The 20,306-nt window shown below is 38.5% G+C and overlaps 1 protein-coding gene across 7 annotated transcripts in view; it reads right to left on the minus strand.

The window, feature by feature from the left end:
- Window positions 1-16,765, minus strand: part of celf1 (cugbp, Elav-like family member 1) — a 40,823-nt gene extending 24,058 nt beyond the window's left edge. For 5 of the 7 annotated variants that reach the window (XM_007244886.4, XM_007244884.4, XM_007244888.4 and 2 more), the window contains exons 1-3: window positions 16,581-16,764; window positions 11,050-11,089; window positions 4,309-4,431 (exon numbers count right to left, since the gene is read on the minus strand). In XM_007244886.4, the coding sequence (XP_007244948.2) occupies window positions 4,309-4,412 (104 nt within the window). In that variant the 5' untranslated portion in view covers window positions 4,413-4,431; window positions 11,050-11,089; window positions 16,581-16,764. Of the gene's footprint in view, window positions 1-4,308; window positions 4,432-11,049; window positions 11,090-16,580 lie in introns of all 7 variants that reach the window. The other 2 variants (XM_007244887.4, XM_007244889.4) reach the window with 2 other exon arrangements.
- Window positions 16,766-20,306: the final 3,541 nt, after the last annotated feature.

Raw genomic sequence — 20,306 nt, forward strand, 5'->3', positions numbered from 1 at the left:
CATCAGGTTAAATTACATCTGCAGAGCAGTTTATGAAAGTTTTATGAATCGAGTACACCTGATAGTTGGGTCAGATTGAGGTCAGATCACGTTCTCACCACAAACAAACTAAACAACAATCCAGTTTGTTCAGGCCCTGACCAAGTCCCTCCTTTCACTGTTATCAGTGCAGTTGCTTCTGTCCAAGTGAAAGTACTGTTTAAGGGTTTTTACACCTGCCCTACAAATTGCATCACATATTAAAAAAATGAAACTGTTCACTCTTTTTTACATGCATTGTGCATTATTGCTACCTGATGAAACGGATGTCTCAGCTTCAGAATGGCTAAATGATAAACACTGGATGATGTATATTTGGAGGTCAAAAAGTCTATCGTCCTACACAAAGACTCACAAAAGTGCAACCCTTTTACAATCATACAAACAGTTTTGGATTCGGATTACTACATTTTAAGATTAACCGCATGCATTTGCACTTGGCAGCCAAATGTATCTTTAGCTAATCAGACTGAAATCCAACTGCTGTTTGGGACAGAACACGCAGAACACTGCTGGTTGGTTTGGGTGGTACTGGGAGAAAAACTTGGTTGTTGAAATGTTGTTGAGTCTTGTGAATCAAATGTGACTCAGGTTACCTCCTGAAGTGATTTGAATGATCAGATTTGTATCAGTTTTAAATGTGTCTTGGCCTTTTCCAAATATAATCCTGATACTCAAGACAGATGAAGTGACCAGCTATAAACTGGCTTGTCAGTTGCTACAACACAACACATTGCAGAAGACATTTAAAACTAAGTTTGTGACTTTGGCTTGTATAAGTAAACACCCCCAACACACATTGTAAGCACATTCTAAATTGCCTAAAACAATATGTGAGCAAGGCCTTGTGTGATTGCAAGTAATATAAGTGTCTTAAAGTTTAGGTTGATCACAAACATTGCTATGAGGGACACCATTAGTACTTACATTGCTCTGGATACAGACTATCTAGAATGTAAAAATAAAACTACATCTACAGAAGGGGTTGTGATTATTTACATTGTTCTCACAATTATACTTTTTCCCCCCAAAAAAACACATAAAAAAATGAAATAACATCTTGAAAACACAGCAAACACAAGCTGCAATACCCAAGTGCAAAAACAGTGAGAGACTAGCAATGCTAACAGACAGCCTGTTGAACTGCTCACACCCAGTCAAGGTTGGTGTCTGTGCCTGTTAGCATTGCAATGCTAACAGACACAGCTGCAGGTCTTTGGGTGTGAGAGCTCAGTGGAAAAAGGCCCAATTGTTCAGATTGTTCAGAATTTAGATTACAATTGACATATAAAAAGCTCTCTGGGTAATCCCTTAGCTCCCATCATAATATACAATAATTACAGTCCTTGATAAAAGAAGAAAAATCCACAGACAACTGCCAACACCCAATCCGGGTACAAACAGAGGACAGGTGAACTTACACTGGACTTGAGTTCAGACTGCAGTGGTCCACCATCATCTCTGGCAGAAAGTCCAGCTTAAAGGAAGCCATTTTTCTCAGACACAAATCCACTGTCCCTTTTTTACAATGCCACAATCAGGGTTGATGAGCCTCAGCAAACAAAAACAAATCCACGAGGTACAGCAGCGAACCAGTGCCTGCTAGGTAAGTCGTCTCTTAGTAGTCAGTATCTGGAAAAAGCAGATACTGCATCGGGGTGGCTGAGAGGCAGAACGAAACGTTGACCGCATCAAGGCTGATCAGGACAAACAGAAGAAAGGGGCGAGAAATGAAAAACCAAACCCAAAATCCAGTATCTGAAGACACAAACTCAAATCAACATGGGTCAAAATAGGACACAGCACTGGCTCCAGCACTGCACTGGGAGACGAACACGGGCCGTGGCCAGTAACCGGGCATGGACTGATAATCAGTCCGGGGTTGACGGGCCACTAAAAGCTGCTCCCCTGCTCCCACAAAGGAAAGTGCTGATGGATGGGGACTTTTTTGTGAGCTTTTCTCTTAGCCAAGCAGAACGGAGTGCAGCGTCAGGTAAACAGAGTGTCAGATTGATGCTGATAAGCGCGAGTGATCGGCAGGAATGAATGGAAACCAGTAACATGCTGGTAATCCCTGTGCTGATGCACCCCCAGGACACAATCAGGTTCCGGCACTGCGCCACTGCTAAGAGGGAGGGCTTGTGGACAAGGGAGGGGGGGCTGGCCATTTGGGGGTCATATGACTGGGGTCGTGTAAGCCATCAGACCACGACTAGCTGCGAGGGAAATTACAGGACAAAAGCTTAATCTACAGGACACAATGGTCACTTACACAAAAAAAAAACAGATCTAAGTAAACAGGAAAGGAAAGTTTATCATTAGTTTAACAACCTAATATCAAAATGAATAAACATGAATTACGACCAGAACCTTTTATTTGTACAGTTTAAAGTATTAAACATTTGTTTCTACTTGTCAGATTTCGACATTAATTACGATCAAGACTAGTGATTAACTTAATATTGGGTAATCTAAAATATATGACAACTTAAAATGAAAACACAAACAAGCCCTTTCAGTAAAAAGACCATTTGTACTTATGTTAGGGTTTGTTTAGCAGCAGATTACCACTTTCTCCACAAAAACAAAAAGACAAATGCAGAGAAATACACATTTAGGCTACAAAATGTATTTAAATAGTGGCAAGTTTAATGGAAAAAATAAAAAACTATTTGGCCTTCGAACCACATGTTAAGTTTATTCGGTTCCATTTGTGTTACTCTAAACCAAATCCTTTTGAAACTCTGTTTGTGTAGACCATCAGAGCAAGTATGAACGCTGACCTTCAAACACTGGTGTTCTCCAAACAAGCCTTTTTAAAGTAATTCTAAAGCATACGAAATGGAAAATTAACAAATACAACCACAGTAACACATTTTACAGCTTCAAAATACTTTGCTCCGTGTCATTAACATATGGGGAGGGAAAAAAAAAAAAAAAAAACATATCGAAGTATTTTGATATTTTGTTTTGCTATACTTTCTTGATTTTTTAAAAAGCAGTATTTTTTTAATTCCTGGTTTATATGTAAAGATTGCTATCTAATATGTGGGGTTTAAGACACTAACACAACACTAAATTAACCACTTTTGACACCAGTGTTTTAAAACAGATGAAAAGCAAACATTTCTTTTCCTCATTTTATAAATAGGATGTGTTTTTATACCATGACAGTTTTCCTACAATTTTACTGAAAGAATCACAAAATACACTCCCTGGCCACCCTGATTTAAAGGTCTCATTCCATCCTTTTTTAACATTCATTTTAAAATGTCTAGTTGTGGTCTCCAGTGTGAATGAATGAATGCCACATGAGCCGTTTTTGTTTATATTTAACAGCACTGCAGCAGAGAACGCAACCTGCCCCAGTCAATTTTACAGCTTTAAAACTCAAAGAACAAAACATTTTCAGATATACAGCCTTAGTAGTAAAGATTGTTGTAAAGATATAGCTGGGTGCTAGGTAACGTTTTTTTTTTTGTTTTTTTTTTTATATATATTTTCAAATTTTTCCCTTATTCTCCCCAATTTACCCAAACCACTCATTAGTACTCCCCCTATTACTAGTAATGCCCCAACACACCAGGAGAGTGAAGACTAACACATGCTTCCTCCGATACATGTGGAGTCAGCCACCGCTCCTTTTCGAGCTGCTGCTGATGCAGCACTGCTGAGCAGCCAGCGCACTTGGAGGAAAGCACAGAGGCACGGCTTCAATACATCAGCTCACAGACGCCCTGTGCTGCAGACATCACCCTTTGGAGTGATGTGGGGAAAGAGTGCCATCTACCCACCCAGAGGGAGCAGGGACAATTGTGCAAATACTCACCAGAGGGAGCAGGGACAATTGTGCTCCCTCTAAGCGCCGGCAGCTTGATGGCAAAGCTGCGTGAGCTGGGGTTCGAACCTGCGACCTCCTGCTCATAGTGGCAGCGTTTTAGACCGCTGGACCACTTGGCGCCCCATGATAGGTAAAGTTAACCCTTAAACTTCACGTAACATTTCTCATTCATTGCTGAGAGTCTGACATTTTCAACGCCGTGGTCCGAGCGTAGGCTGCCCACCTCTGTAAAAAATATGACCTGTATCTGTGCACCTTACACATGTGTATAAGCATGTGTGTGGAACATGTGTTTCTATAAAAAGTTTCAGTTTGTGGTTTAAAATGTGTCTTAAGAAAGAGTAGGTTTTCATAGGTCATTGGGAGGGGGAACAAAAAAAAAAAAGCCTCCTGAGGTAAAAAGGGACAACGAGTGAGTGAGTTCTTACCCCCCAAGGGTGGGTACCTCCACAGCAGTGTGGGGAAGCTCGCACTGAGGCTGCCCATGCTGCGCGGCGGTCAGGTAAAGAGCTTCAGCTTCGATGCTATCCATCCAGTGCCTTTGACAAACGCTACAGAAACACATCAAACAGTACAGGACAAACACATCAGACTCACACACAGGAAAATACAAACAGAGGAGGGGGAATCTCAGGAAAAACAAAAGAATGAGGAAAGAGACAAGGTCTGACAAAACACAAAGCATGCAAAGAGTCTAAGTAAAGGTCATGCACACAGACCAAGACAAACGTGCAATAAGAGCCATTACACAAACAGACTCAACATGAAGTGATACCCAAAGAAGTTTGATAAATACACTCACAGGACTGCTTAACCAAAGACTTCCTGAAGGCATTCCACCCCAGCCAAGAACAATCAATATGACCGTAATGAGGCTTTACTGTATACAAATCAGAGCTAACTGGAAGTATCCAAGAGTGTTCTAAAAGAGTGTGCATGGCATGGGCTTTATGCCCTTTGCACAGGAAATGATGGCAGCAAATTTCAAGATCATCAATAAAATAAGTCACAAACAAAGCTTGTGCTTCAGGCACTGTAAAACGAGCTTTGTATAAAACATACAATTGCACTCAAGTCTCTCACTACATTTATAGGACAACTTGACAGATCTTGAGACAAGACAATAAAAACAAAACTCCACTTGAACAATGAAGACTCTGACTCAGACTTGGACTTGAGTCTTACGACTCTATAGCATTCAAAACAAAGAGAAAACAAGATAGGAAAAGGGTCAATTTCTCCTCTTAATCTCTCAGGCTCGCGCTCTCTTTGTCTCTCAGGTTAGACTCTGGTCTGGTTTCAACTTCAGGCTTTACTTTCATTGGAGTGCACATTTCTGATTAGTTTCCAAGAACAGGCATGCAGAACTGCACTAAAAGTACACGGACATCTTTATCAATAGACTAGTTAGTTTCCACTGCTGCAACTCAATCCAACTGGCCAAAAGGTATTTAGAGACTGTTTTGAGAAAAGCAACATTCACAAAGTTCTCTATTACTCGTTTTGCTAAATCAGGCCCAGAAGTGAATGCAGTCTCATAATCTATCTCTATATAGGTGCTTTTTGGAGGACTACAACAAACAAACATAAAATACAACATAAAATATTTACAGCTCTGGAAAACATAATAAACCACTTAAAAATGATGAGTTTCTTTGATTTTACCAAACTGAAAACCTCTGGAATATAATCAAGAGTAAGATGGATAATCACAAGCCATCAAACCAAGCTAAACTGCTTGAATTTTTGCACCAGGAGTGGCATAAAGTTATCCAAAAGCAGTGTGTAAGACTGGTGGATGAGAACATGCCAAGATGCATGAAAACTTTAATTAAAAACTGAACTCTTTATAAACTTTATAAATATGAATGTTTTTTTTTTTTGCATTATTTGAGGTCTGATCTTTTTTTTTATTTCATTAATTTCTCATGTTCTGCAAACAAATGCTCTAAATGACAATATTTTTATTTGGAATTTAGAAGAAATGTTGTCCGTAGTTTATAGAAAAAAACAACAATGTTCATTTTACTCAAACATATATGTATAAATAGCAAAATCAGGGAAACATTCAGAAACTGAAGTGTTTTCCATTTTTTCCAGAGCTGTATATCTTAGGGACAGAAACACCTAGTGACAGAAATACTGTAGGGGAGGGGTTAGGACCGCTTCCTCACTCAACTTGCTCGTCACCAAAAGTGCCAGAACACAACAGATTATACTTTATCAGCACATTTCACATTAAAATTTCTGGGATGAAGAACAGGAGCCACGTCCACAAGAATAAGTGACTAAGGGGATGACGAAATCATTGTCTAATCAGCTAGTTAGTTGCAGTCCTATAAAATACATGCGCAAAGATGGGTAGAGACTCACTATTTAGCAAGAGACACGGACCTCATGTCATGCATATGTATTTTTCAAAATATGGTATACTGTGAAATCAGTGATCTCTGAAACCTAACTATGGATAGGTATAAGACACTCATCACTGTGAGGGAGGCCAGTTAAATGCCTCTGCTCTATTTCCATACTGCACAGTTCTGTGAATGGAAGAATTATTGAAAATAGTTTAAAACGCTCACCAACCATAAATAGAGGGTTTTAAACTCTTATTCAATGTTGAAAATGTTAGAAATCTTATTATACAAATTTTTTTCAGGCTTAATTAATATTAAAAATTAACTAAATTAATACTGAGGAACTCAAAAAAAGTGTAAGCATAACCTTCTGTTTTGCAGCAGAACAGGACAAACACTAAAAGCGACTAATGTAAACAATTATAATAAGCATGATGGCCACAAAAATGTTAACCAAACGTGAAAAAATAAAGGCTACCAAAACACAACACAATTACTATTTAAACACAGTATTTTTAGTTCTCACTTGGGTTTAAATTAAAATTGATAAACCATTTTTACATTCACGACGTCAACATTCAATCAATAATTAATGTACCTCCAGTGGAAATGACAACAATGACCCACTGTTTTAAAACAGCTGCACAATGCAGGTCATCTGATTCATGGTTTGACTATGTATGGTCGTAAAAGCCTAGTAAGGAGGGGTCTATGAGAGTGAAAGAGACCATAAAGGCAGCAGAGTTCTACTAAAAACAAGCAAACAAACTCCAAAACAGAAGCCAGAAATAAAGACAAGATAATCTGAGCTTACAATAAGGAATGTACAACCAAGCACTTTCAAATAACAAATCGCCTGTAGAACTTACAACTTCAATATCACAATCTTCTCACCCTTCAGTCCCTTCACTCCAAGAGTCTCTTATATACACCGCGGCCCAAATCTTCTTCAGACCCTCGTCATGGCGGGCTTGACGGCGCCTGCTTGTTTTCAACCGTCCGACACAAGTGTAAACATGGCAAGCAGCGGGACATACTTGAGATTAAATTTGAACGACCATTTTGTTGAGATTTTAGTGAAGCAGGTTGGACAAGTCTGTCCATGTCATAGAGAAATGATTCTATTAATATCAACAGAGAGGTGTCCAGGCTTGCCCTTTCAGAAGGTCAAAGGTCATCAGAGCCACCATAACTTATTGCCTACATTCTGCAACGGCTAAAAGTTCAAGCACCTTAAACACACTGCAGAGAGCAGGGCCTTGAAATATGCTCTTATCACAAAAGACAGCATATTAGAAAGTGTAACCTAAAGTGGTAAAAAAAAAAAAACTATAAAAGGGAAATGAGAACAGTGAATTCTTCTTTAGCTAAAAACAGCAAAAAAGTAGTACCCTGACGTGATATGGCATGATATTTCAGGGTATCGTTCACGATAGGGGTGGGCGATATGGCAAAATTATCATATCACGATTTTTTTTCTTCATAATCACGATAACGATTTTATCACGATTCTATTCATGTTGACTGAGTGCAATCAAACAATCTAACCATTCTTAAATACAGCACTAAAAACCAAACCATTTTGGCCAAGCCACGTTTTGAACAGATTTTAATCCATTAACACTGGTTTAAAACAGTACATAAAACACCATTCAGGGAAAATGCAATCTTACTGTTTAAAACAGCAAACTTAGCCTACTACAAAAATAACAAGGCAAGACCAAGACAATAACAATTAAATAAAAGCAGTTAAATAAAAAAATGCTGTAAAAAAAAAACTCTTCCTGTAATTTAAGTATTACTAGCATTCAATGTTTTGACAGGATTTTTAGAAAAAAAAAAAAAAAGTATTTCTGGCTTGTTTTCCACAGTTTTAAAAGGAACCATGTCCTTTGCCAGGAAAAACGTGATTAAAAAAAAGCTTCTGTTACCTCTCTCCATTATTTACTTCTCTTCTCGTAGGGAGTTCCTCTCTCGAATGACCGCGTTAGCGTTGTTTGTTTTGGTCCTGCTGTAGCATTAGCCTCTGCTAGCTGCGGTGTAGTTAATCTGTTGGTTACCTGATTTTCAGTGTACTGTTTGGGATGTCGCCTCTTTAAGTGGTTAAAAAGATTTGTCGTGCTTCCATCCGACGTTAGAACGAGCTCTGTGCAAATTTTACATATCACTGTTGTTTGTGTAACATCAGCTTTGGACAATCCAAACCAGGTCCATATTACTGAAATCAACCTTTTTTTAGGAACTAACTGCCGCTGTGTTTTCACCCATGGCTTTGCGCTTTTGAGAAAAGGGGAGGGGCTGTAACCAAAGGTGTTCCGGTGAGCTGATTGGTTTATGTGCGGGCCACTAGGGTGCGTGAAAGGGCACTAGCAAATAGTGCGCTTTGGCTGAGCAGAAAACTGCTGTAGTGGATAGAATGGGCTTAACGATCCAGCGTTTTTTTCTGTGATGGCTTATCGTAGACACTTTATAATACTTCACGATCTGTTATCGTCATATCGCACACCCCTAGTTGCGATATGATTTAAACTTAAGACCATCCAACCACAAATGGAGACATACTGATCTTTCATGGTAACATTACCTTAATATGCCAGAGGTTCATGCATGTGCCCGGCCTAGTTATTTATGTTATGCAGTTTAAACTAACATGGTGCACAGTCAGCAATCTGAGTACACAAGCTTAAGAGTGTCCTGAAAATTCCTGGAATCTAAACGTTGCATAACAAAGCGCACCTGACTTTTAGTAGCAAGGGAAAAATCTGTACAGCAGACTTGACAATGCTATTCCTACAGGAAACAGTACATTATCAGCCCCTGAAGTATAAACAGTTCATACTATCAGTACAAACCACATCAATGTAAGGCTATTTACACTTTTTGCACTCCAAGGTCTGTAAACTGTCATGTGACAAGGCCTCTGTTTATACAGAGCACTTGTAATGAAGCGATGTGAAACCTAATATGAGCAGATTTTGTTTCCTTTCTTCCCCTCCCCCTGCACAAATGAAAGTGGCGTTCAAGTATGAAAACGGGAGGAAGTTTTGAGTTGCTGGTAACAACTGTGAAAGCAGAACAAAAGCCTTCAAGCTGAAAAGCATCTACATGAGACAAATCTCATTGAGTGATTCTTTTGAGACTCTCTGTTCATTCTAGGAGGGGTGGGGGAGGAGGACGATACAAGCTTCTGGAGGAACACAGCGCTGTGTGGGTATTTCTGGAGCCTCGTGCTTCTCAAAAAAGTAGAGCAGTGGGTGATTGATGGCACCTTTAAAAGAGCCTGCACTCATCCCTCCACCACCATGAGATGTTCACATATTTCCTTAATTTGTCCCCATAGCTTCCTAACTGTACTTTAAAGAGATAATACACAGAAATAATAATAATAAAATTCCACACAGTCATCATTTCAGACTTGCATGATCATAAATGAGCCTGTCATGGTAACCATTTTTGCTTGGACCAAATGTTACAGGAAATAATTTTCATATAAACAATATTATTGCTATTTTAAGATCTTTTATATCACTGGTACAATAAATATATTAATATAATTGCGCAGGCCTATTTTGAACACCCTTTTTTTGGACAATATATTGCTCAAGAAATAATGGTGACTTTTATATTACATCATTTTAGGACCCATTCATTCTAATGATATAATGCTAATACAATAACATCATTATGCAATTACAGCCTATTGAACAAATAACTTTGGATTAATATCAATACTCAGACATCCAATTTGAAACATTACCTATTCTTAAAAAATAAGAAACAAACAAAAAAAAGTGCAATTATAATCATAGACCTAATGATGAATACTGTTAAATGCACAACAGCTTCAAAATCAGATATTGTTGCTTAAATTGTTCAAAATTAACACACACAAACTCAATCAGCACAGCCAGCCAGCAGTGCCAGATAATGGAGGTGTTGCCATGCAGGACTAAAACTCACCCACAGAGAACAGTCTAGTAGACTGGCAGCTACACGTAAGTGGTGTGTGTGGGCGCGAGTGGGCGCGCACACACAGTTGTATGTAGGGGGTAGCATGTAACCAAGGAAACCGTTAGTCTTTTAATTTAGAAGTCTTGCCGTTTTTAAATAGAACCTTATCCATTCCATGCAGTTTTTTTCTTGTTTGTTTGTTTCATGCAACTGGACCACTGCACGCAGGTTAAAACCTAAAGGCAGCTCACAGAAGATATGCAAGATGCAAAACGAGCGCGCGTGTCCATACCAGTGTCAAATAACTAGTAACGAGCTGGTATCAGCTGTTCATTACCAGCAGAAGGCTCCAAACTCACAGGGGGACCAAGATCATGAATGAATGTTTAACATGGTCTGAGTGAATCACATATTCTGCTCAGTCATTTCTGATTTGGATCAAGAGGGTATGTAGAGCAGGGGGACATGAGGCCTAGACTTGAGAACTGCAGGAGAACTGCACAACCCATGACTTCACTAAAGGGAGTAGAACTACTGCCAGAAATTCACAAGAAAGTCCACATGGTTTATGCAGATACCCTTGGATACCAGGGTTGCTCTTTGATGGCATATACCTGTTCACCATGCACTAATACAATACATAATAAAAAGTAAAAAACAAAACAGGAACACAGCTGGGCCAGAGAGGCAGAACTGCATTCAGTGATTTTCTGACTTTTCTGAGTTAACTACTTACAACATCAAAGATATTTCATGCGCTTTGGTCTAGCAATTTGAATACACAAATCTACCTGAGCCTATTTGTATGCTTGTGATGTGCAAAGCAAGCAGCAACTCTACAAAAGAAGAATTAGAACTTACCCTGCAAGTGGCCTTTTCTGTATGAAATGTCACTTTTGTCCTGCAAAAAGAAAAAAAAAAGCCTGGTAAACAGAGCAGCTATCAGTACACACCTGTGGCCATTCCCTGTATGCGTGTAGGTTTGTGGGGGGTGTAACTGAAGATCTTTGCTCTGCAACCAACAAGAGCGAATGGGAAGACAGAAGCAAACCTCAGATACCTTCAAATGTAGCACAAACAGTATCTGTACAACACTCTTATGGATTTAAGAATAATTTTTACATGGCAGGCCTCCCAGTACAATCAAAAGGCTACTAATAATTGTAGCACAAAAAGCCTGTTTGGATCTTCCATCCCACACAGCAGACTTACCAGAGAAACATTTGAGAATCAAGTATAAATGCACGTGACTAAAATATTCAGCAGGGTACAAACTAGGGGTGTCACGATTCTCTAAATCCTCGATTCGATTTCATTTTCGATTTGAGGGTCACGATTCGATTCGATTCTCGATTTTCTTGTTTTTTTTTCTTGTTATTATTTTATGCCTCATAAAATTTAAATAATATATTTATTATTATTATTATTATTATTATTATTATTATTATTATTATTATAAATATTATAAATATTATTATTATTATTTATTAAGATATATATGGTAATGCCATCTAGTGACTTTTTTTGGTAGCAACAGTGTGCACTATTAAAACAAGCAGTTTATCAGAGCTGTGTGTGGATGGCTGGTGAAACTGCTCATTACATGAAGCTGCAGTTCTTCATCCAACCACTAGCAGCAGCAGCACAAGCCCCGCTCTCTTCACTCAGTCACTACTTCAGTACAGCCCAGCCACGGGCTACAGAGCTCAGCCAGTCCGTTTTTACTGTTTCTGTAAACAAATAAAGGTTTTAACCCCACTAACCGGATAATACAGCTCACTACAGTTCATCTTTCAGCCCAAGCAGCTAACAGCAGCAGGTTAGAACAGCCGACACGGAGGCACTGCTCGGATTACATTATAAACAGGTCAGTTAGCGCGCTGCTAACCTCAGGATGTTTATAACTACGGAGTTTAGTGGACACACCACGGCCGCCAGGTAAGTCTTTTAAAGGCTACTGAAGACTATTAAAGGCTATTAGAGTGTAACCCCTGGCTCCCAGGGGTTACAAGAGGTTATTGAAAGCATTATTGGGGGGCAGAAATCAGTACAGGCTGGTTAGATAAGTGATGTGGGTATTGTCTTATAAATATTTACACATAACTTATATCTCTCCTGAAAAGCTTTTATTTTAGTCAGAAACACGCTTGTGTTTACTTTATCTGAGAGAAAGATGTTTTTTTAATTCAATGGAAAGCAACAGGTGTAGTCAATTATAAGTTTAAGATTTTTAATCCACCTCACTGTGATCTATAGTCAGTGTTCTCAAGTCACACTGACACACGCATTTCAGCGAGTTCACACGCTCTCACCTGCGCGCACCCACCCCTCCGTTAGATACAGATACAAAACCTGCGCGCCCAACCCCCGCCCCCCCTCCCCCGTTGGACAGATAAAAACAGTGATCACACTCCCGCCGACTGCGCTCATGCAGTGGCTATCTCTATTTAAATGAATAGGATGCGCTGTGTTGGTGCCGCGCCATTTGCGTAGCGCGCTGCGCTATTTGCGTAGCGCGCGCGGGAGGGATCGTCGATCCTCTTTTTGACTTCGATACTCGAGATCGTGACCTCATTTCGATTCGATTTCGATAAAATATCGAGATCGTGACACCCCTAGTACAAACCATACACTACATCAGTGGCCAAGTGTAAACAGAATCAAACAGTGTGTCGACTTTGTGACGTGTCCCATTTTAGGTGTTTATAATACAAAATACACGCAACTAGATGGTTAACTGAAAAACAATGTTACACTACAAGAACCTTCTGTACGTCTTGCGTCTAAATAATACAAAAAAAATTATGGCCAAATGAAATAATGTATACATATTATTAAAGCTGCACTTTATTAAGGCATTTACTTTTGATAAAAATAAAACAGAAAACTTTAATAAGAAGAGAATGATTTTCAGAATTTTCAGACAGAAGCACTTCTACTGTATCAAACCTACTTTTTTCAGAACAAGAACTCCCATCTGCAAAATGTACATTATCTGAAAAAGTAAGTTAATGCAACCAAGTTTTATTTCAAATCTGGTCCACTTAAGACAGTGCATTCATTGAAAATATCATTTCAAATCTTTGAAAGATAGAATTATTAGTTTGATACCACTTCCTGAAGTGTTAAGTGATCAGGTTTATATCTGTTTTATACCCATTTTCGAGGTGTTCACACTTGCATTTTTATGTGGTACTTTCTTATCCAGGTATAATTCTGACCAGGTGTAAACAGTACATTCACAATACTGTCGAACCTGACTTTATACGTTTCAACAGGCCTGTCAAAGTAAAACAAAAGTGGCAATAAATGACTGAAAACTTTATAGACAAACTATGTAATCGCAGCATTTTATTAATAAATATGGCAGAATTTGACACAAAACAAATTAACACAACTTCACAATAACCATAGAAACAATACACTACAATAGATATACTTAACACAGGTTTGATGCTGTCGCCCATTATACTGCCTTGCATTTATTTTAAAAGTATGCATGAGGGAAATATCTGGTATAAAATAAGTATTGCTTGAACTTGTTAACTTTAGCATTCTTTATGTCAGCTGACTAGAAGCAAATGAATGAATGCAGAAAGTAAAGGGGGGGGGGGGGGCGCAAAAGCACTTCTCTAAACACATTTACGTTACTTTTCATTTCTAATATGTACAACAAATTCAACAGACTCAAACAGGAAAATATTCAGTCCAGTTTGGCTTAAAGGATGCAGTAAAATGTTTTAAAAAGTACAGTAAATGTTTTAAGTACAGTAGAGTACTGTTTTGTGTACAATAACATTTTAAATGGCACTGTAGTGCAAATATTACTGCAAAAGGCACAGCAAGAAATACAATGCCTTGCCAGGGAGCATGTTTATGGGGACAGGGGCTACTACAAGGGATGCTTAATATAGCTCCAGTTTTTGCATTTGATTAAAAAGGTGTTTTACACTGATTTTTCTTCATGACAGAGGCAGCCCGTTATTGTACTCAACACAAAAGTTCATTAATATCATCAATACATAATGCAATGTCTACCCAATATGAAGCAGCCTACTAACCATGTCCCAAATGAAACAGAGATTATCTGTTGTAGTGGTCATCTGAAAAGCTCGATTTCCAACACACTGTGTGGTAAGCATTTTGAGCAGCTAAATAAAAATGCATAGTGAATTCTACAGGTGCATCAACAATGCTGAATCTACAGCCACAAAGATCACTTCAATCCTTCATGTTCTCAGATCTGTACATGCTGCTATGCATGCTTTTTGTTGTATTTTGACTTTTTAAGTTTGCTTTAACATCATGCCCAAGGCCTTACTCCATCCAGCGAGTAGGCCAGGGACCACCACCCCTGTGGAGAAGTGAAAACGCTCACATGTTCGTTGTGTGCTGTTATGCAATAGCTAGCTCAAGCTAGCTATGTTAATAAGCAGTGAACAAGTCACACCAGATAGAACTACCCAAGCTACCACTTTCTGTCTGATAGCTAACCAAGCTCATGTGAAACATGGTTAAAATGGTGTGTGGCAAGTTTTCCAGTTAAAAAGTAGGTAGATTTAACTCTACAAATACTTTCAGTTTTACTTCAGCTTTAAGCTCCGTAGCTAGTTACTGTCTTTACTTACCTTAGCAAGCCTATAAGCTGATTTTAGACTGAGGAAACGCAGTTAAACTAACTTACATTAAATATTGGTCTGGACAGAACTGGGACTCGAACTAGAATAAAAGGCTGAAGTGTGGTTGTATAGATAGTCAAATAACCTAGTTATTTACTAAGCTAAGCTAACAACCTAGCGTAGCTACTTAGCTAACCTAACGCTAGCTTAGTAAGATAGCTAACAAGCACCCATGTAGCTATTAGCTTGTGTGATTAGCTGCCTAGATTAGCTAAAGCTAGCTGTTGCGCTCTCTCCTCAACTCTGCAACTCTTTCAATCCGTCTGCAGAGCCTGTTTGGGTAAAACTAGCCAACTGTGACCGTGCAGTTTTACAAACACCAGCCTACAGCGATTATTATGTAAAAAAACACATTGAGAGAAACGTTAAATTCAGACCGGTGTTCTGCCGAGTTGTGCTACCCTAGCCTATATCTATAGGTAAATATACAAAAAAGCCCCATATTAGAAAATGCTCTCAGAGGTGTTCTGTCGAGTTTTGCTATCCATCGATATGTGCTTCTTTACGACACTGCGCACGCGCCGACCAACATTTTTTTTTTTAAATATGTTTATAGTAATTCCTTAAGTTTTTATTGAGAGCATTAAACAATCTGCATGCATGTTTAAAACACTATATAGAAGTTAAAAATTATTACAAAATATAAATTATAAAAAAGAATAAAAGCTTTCTAATCACGTATATGATTTTATATTAATTTCTTTAAACTTTACCTAATACACTGATTTAACCTATCCACATGTCCTGCTTAGGCTTCTGCTGAGAGTACTTTCTATGTCGCTTATTTTTTGTCATTTTAGCTTTTTAAAAATGAAATACTACTAGAATGGCACGGTTGGACAAGGTAGCACAACTCGACAGAATACCGGCAGAGGAAGTCTTGGATGTTCGGATAGGCTAAATTACTGTATCAGGTAAGTTAAGTTAAAGTTATGCTCACATAGGTGATAAGAAACCGCTAATTTTTTATTGTTTTACATATTTTTATTTTCCATTCTTTTTAGTTGCTATTTACAGTTTTGTAGCATTCAAGCAGGTGGTTTATGTATCCATAGAAAACCGAATTATCATAAAAACACATGAAACCATAAAGAAATGTGGACTGGCGCATGCGCAGCGCTGTTAAGAAGCACATATCAATGGGTAGCATAACTCGACAGAACACCGGCCGAGCTGAGTAAACTGCTAACTATAAGGTGACTCCTGAAAGCCATAAAACACGCTGGGGTCGTTAACCGGACTCCAGGTGCCAGAGAGAGAAATAGCGATGGCGTTAGCTAGCTAAGCTAACTACCTAGGTTTCCAGGCCGCCGCTGTAGTTAGCTGTGTTAGATAAATGCATGGAGCTACATTTAAGGGGCGACTTTCGCTAAGCTACCGTAGCGCAGCCCTAGAGTTAAGCTGTTTTTCAAATAAGACAAAAAACTAGGTAGCCAAGTTAGTTGGCTAGTTATCTAGCTTTCTAACTTATGTTTCTGTTCAGCAGCCTGTTAGCTAGCTAACCAAGCTAGCCCTCCGCTCAGTGACGCACGTTAGCTAACGCTAGCTAGCTTTACTTTAGAGTTGACCAAAGAGTCCACGGTAAACAAGTTAGCTTAGCTTAGACAGTTAGCCAACAAGCTAACTAGCCAGGTTAGCTAACCCAGCTAATTTAGTGTGTGAGCTAGCCAGCCAGCGGGCATGATTTAAGCAGGAGAAATTGAGCACACTTACCTCTGGTGCGCCTCTTTTCAAGTGTCAGAAATTGAGTTAATGCGTGAACTGAATCAAGGTAATGGTTTTCTTCAACTTGTGGGTTTTTTTTCGGCTAGCTAATTATTCTGTGCTGAGAACGTCTCCCCACGACAGCCCACTTTCTACCAGGGATAGTGCAAAATGGCTGGCTTTCCTGCATTTACCATCCACGCGTCTGAAAGGGGAGCGGGGTGGAGCCACTATCGATAGGCACTTTTGAAATCTTCACTTCTGCAACACAGAGCGCTCACACAGGCTTAAATACACGTAAACCACTGACATTCGTGTATATTCATCTTAAATACTAGGGGAAATTACACATTATATTTTATTAGCTGTATAATGCCCCCCCTCGACTGTGGAAATGGACTTTTTGGTCACGTGCTCACTGAAATCAATACAATTAAAAGAAGGCGTGTCAGTGGTGAGGTGATTCAGAAGTTTGAGTCAATTCACAGAACCGATTCTTCCCACTGTCTGTTGTAATGATTCATGTGATTCACTGATTCATTTAGAAAAAAAATAGGTAGTTAGGTTAATTAGACTACAAACCAAACACTTGTAGTTTTTTGTTTATTAAGTGAATTTAGTGCCGGCCTTTACTGCAAACACAAACATTTGGTCACAGTTGTTTCTGTAAATGATCTCTAATTGATTAAATAATAGTATATATCGTCGCTGTCCAGAGAAAAAAACAAGTATTTCCAAAACAGCCTCTTTACAGGAGAGAGAAAAAAACTTCTAAACTTTCAATGGAAGTCAATGTAAATAGAGTTTATTTCAGGTCATTTTTAAGTTTTTGTATCGGTCCGTTCATAAGAAATTTTGGCAAAGTGTCAAGGGGCAGTTTGTCTGTTCAAATTATGTAGTAAACTAAAAATCGACAAAAATGCAGATACTTCTTTTTCATTGGACAGCGACAATATGTTCTGATACGTCCTTTGTGGAATTACCCAAATGTTTGCATTTAAACCATAAACTAGACCTGGGCATTTTGCAGCCCAAGGGCCACACCCTGCCCTATGGCTTTTTATAAACGGCAATTCAGATATCCCTCAGAAACTGAACATGAAGCCCAAAACTAGACTAAATGTCACAGAGCAAGAAAGAAATACTGAAAAAAATAAGGTAATTAGACAACGAACCATACACCGGTAGTTCTTTGTGTATTACGTGAAGTCAATGCTGGCCTTTACTGCAAACAAATGAACATTTTGGTCACAGTTGTTTATGTAAATTATCTGTAATTAATTAAATAATAGTAAATATGTTCTGAAATGTCCTTTATGGAATTACCCAAACGTTTGCATCTAGATCAAAATCTAGACTGTGGCATTTTGCAGCACAGGGGCCACACTCTGCCCTATGCCTTTTCATAACCGGACCGTCACATATCCACCTCAGAATTCAGCAACATGCACTTGTAGAAGCCCAAAACTAGACTAAGCATCTCTCACTGAACAAGAGAGAATTACTGTAAACAAATGGTCACAAATGATCTGTAATTGATTAAATAATAGTACAATATTGGTGTTTTGACTATGACTGCTTTACATTGGTGTTGCTTAATTGTAACATCTCTTACCAAAACAGATTATCAAAATGCATCTATTGTTACGTGCTTGCTGAAATCAATACAATTAAAAGAAGGTGTTTCATTGGTGAAGATTCAGAAGTCTGAGTCACTTCAGAGAACCAATTCTTTCCACTATCCGCTGTAATGTTTCATGTGATTCACTGAATCATTTTGTTGTAAATTGGTGGGGGTGGTGTTTTGGTTGTTGAAAGGGATCCCAAACATAGACTATACTTCTCTCACTGCACAAGAAATAAGTACTGGCAATTTAGGTAATTAGGTAATTTGACCCTTGGGAAAATTTATTGCCCACCCCAGATTAAACCATCTAGCAACCTATTAATAAGTCAATTACTAAGTGATTTTTTTTTGTAAAGATTTTGAAGATAGTGAGTACTAACCTAAAAAATAAAGGTTAGCTAGCATCAAATGGTAAAAACTGAAAGTTGATGTTTTTGTTTGTATTAAAAACAAAACTTTCTATTTGTTTTTGCTAGTAACTGATTCGTTTGATTCACTTAAAAAGACATTTACAGGAAAACAGGGTATGTGAGAACTGTAAACACTTGTGTGTGAAGTTGCGATTACTAATGGGAAAATCTGTTAAACTATGATATAGTGAACAATAAGTGCATTATACACGCTTTAACAACAACCTATATTAAATAAGCTCTCTCCAAAAAAGGAATATTTAAAAACAAGATTAATGCTATAATAATTTTATAGTTCACAAGCTGCACTGTATCCTAAATTACACCAACTTCTCTGGAAGACAGTGATAAAGAACTCAGTACATTTGAAGAGAAGTGGTTGTGTGTTTACAGACAATTTTGGCTGGCTATCAAGATTTAGTTAGTGCTTGTTAGCGACATTAGCATTGTGGGTCATGTGCTGCTCTGCTTTGCTCTTTCTGTGAGCCTCTATGCTTCCTCAGATTTTGCCTCAGCTAATTTAGCTATAATCCTGCTTCCAGCTGCAATGGCATGTTTTGACCAGCTTCTGTTGGCTACACTCTTTCTTTTAACATTCATCCTGTTCTTTTCTTGTTCTTGTTCTACTCCTATATTCTACAGCTCTGCGTAAATCACCTTCCTCATCATTTCTTTTTTCTAGCTTTCTCCCACTCCTGCAGTCTCGACTGCTCCCTCGCTCTGAACCCGTCTTTTCTTTCTGCATCTGCAATTATTGTGTCAATCACTTTCTTCAGCTCCTCCGCTAATCAACACATCATGTCTTACTAAGGTCCTGTGAGCTGATGCTTAATTTATATTCTCTCTATCTTATCCACTCAGCCCCAGCCTGTACGCAGGTATTCCAACATTTGTCAGCATCTATTTTTTTCATCTTTTCTTCCATCTTAACTTCCATCTCCAGTTCCTTACATAGCATATCCACATTCTCTCTGTTTTCTCTCTTCTTCTCTCCCTTCTTCTCCTTTCTTTCTTCATCTACATCTCCAGAAGAAGACCTTCAGCACAGCTACCAAATATTTGCAGTAAAAGGACAATATCAGACAGGTATAAAGTTTAGGGAGTTTCAAGGTGGGGCCTCTAGATCAAGCCACTTTATCTGTTTTTTTGATAGTTATTGCGGTTAAAACATTGGTAATTCTGGTAAAAAAAAAAAAAAATCCTGCTTGCTCAACAACATTATCTTGCTGGTCAGCCAGTGTGGTTAAGCCAGATCTTGCTTGGTCATGTTTTGATCATGCTTATTTAAACTATACTTTAAACAACTAAATACAATTACCCTATGCTAGTGAATAGCTACGCTGGTCAAACAGCTTATCTAGCTTGTTTTTTTCCAGAATGGTGGTTAAATATGAGTCATACACTGCCTGGCCAAAAAAAAAGCCACCTAGATTTAACTAAGTAAATGATCTGGGGTTGCTGCAGTTGATCAGGTCTAGGTTTAGCAACAGTATGTGCTAAAAGAATGAGGTCAGCTGACTACCTGAATATACAGACTATAGACCAAAATATTTCATCAATGGATTTTTTTTTCTTTCCTGATGGCATGGGCATATTCCAAAATACAATGTCAGGATTCACTGGGCTGGAATTGTGAAAGAGTGATTCAGGGAGCATGATTTCATCATTTTCACACATGGATTGGCCACCACAGAGTCC

The sequence above is a fragment of the Astyanax mexicanus genome, chromosome 23 (assembly GCF_023375975.1).
Source record: "Astyanax mexicanus isolate ESR-SI-001 chromosome 23, AstMex3_surface, whole genome shotgun sequence".
NCBI lineage: Eukaryota > Metazoa > Chordata > Actinopteri > Characiformes > Acestrorhamphidae > Astyanax > Astyanax mexicanus.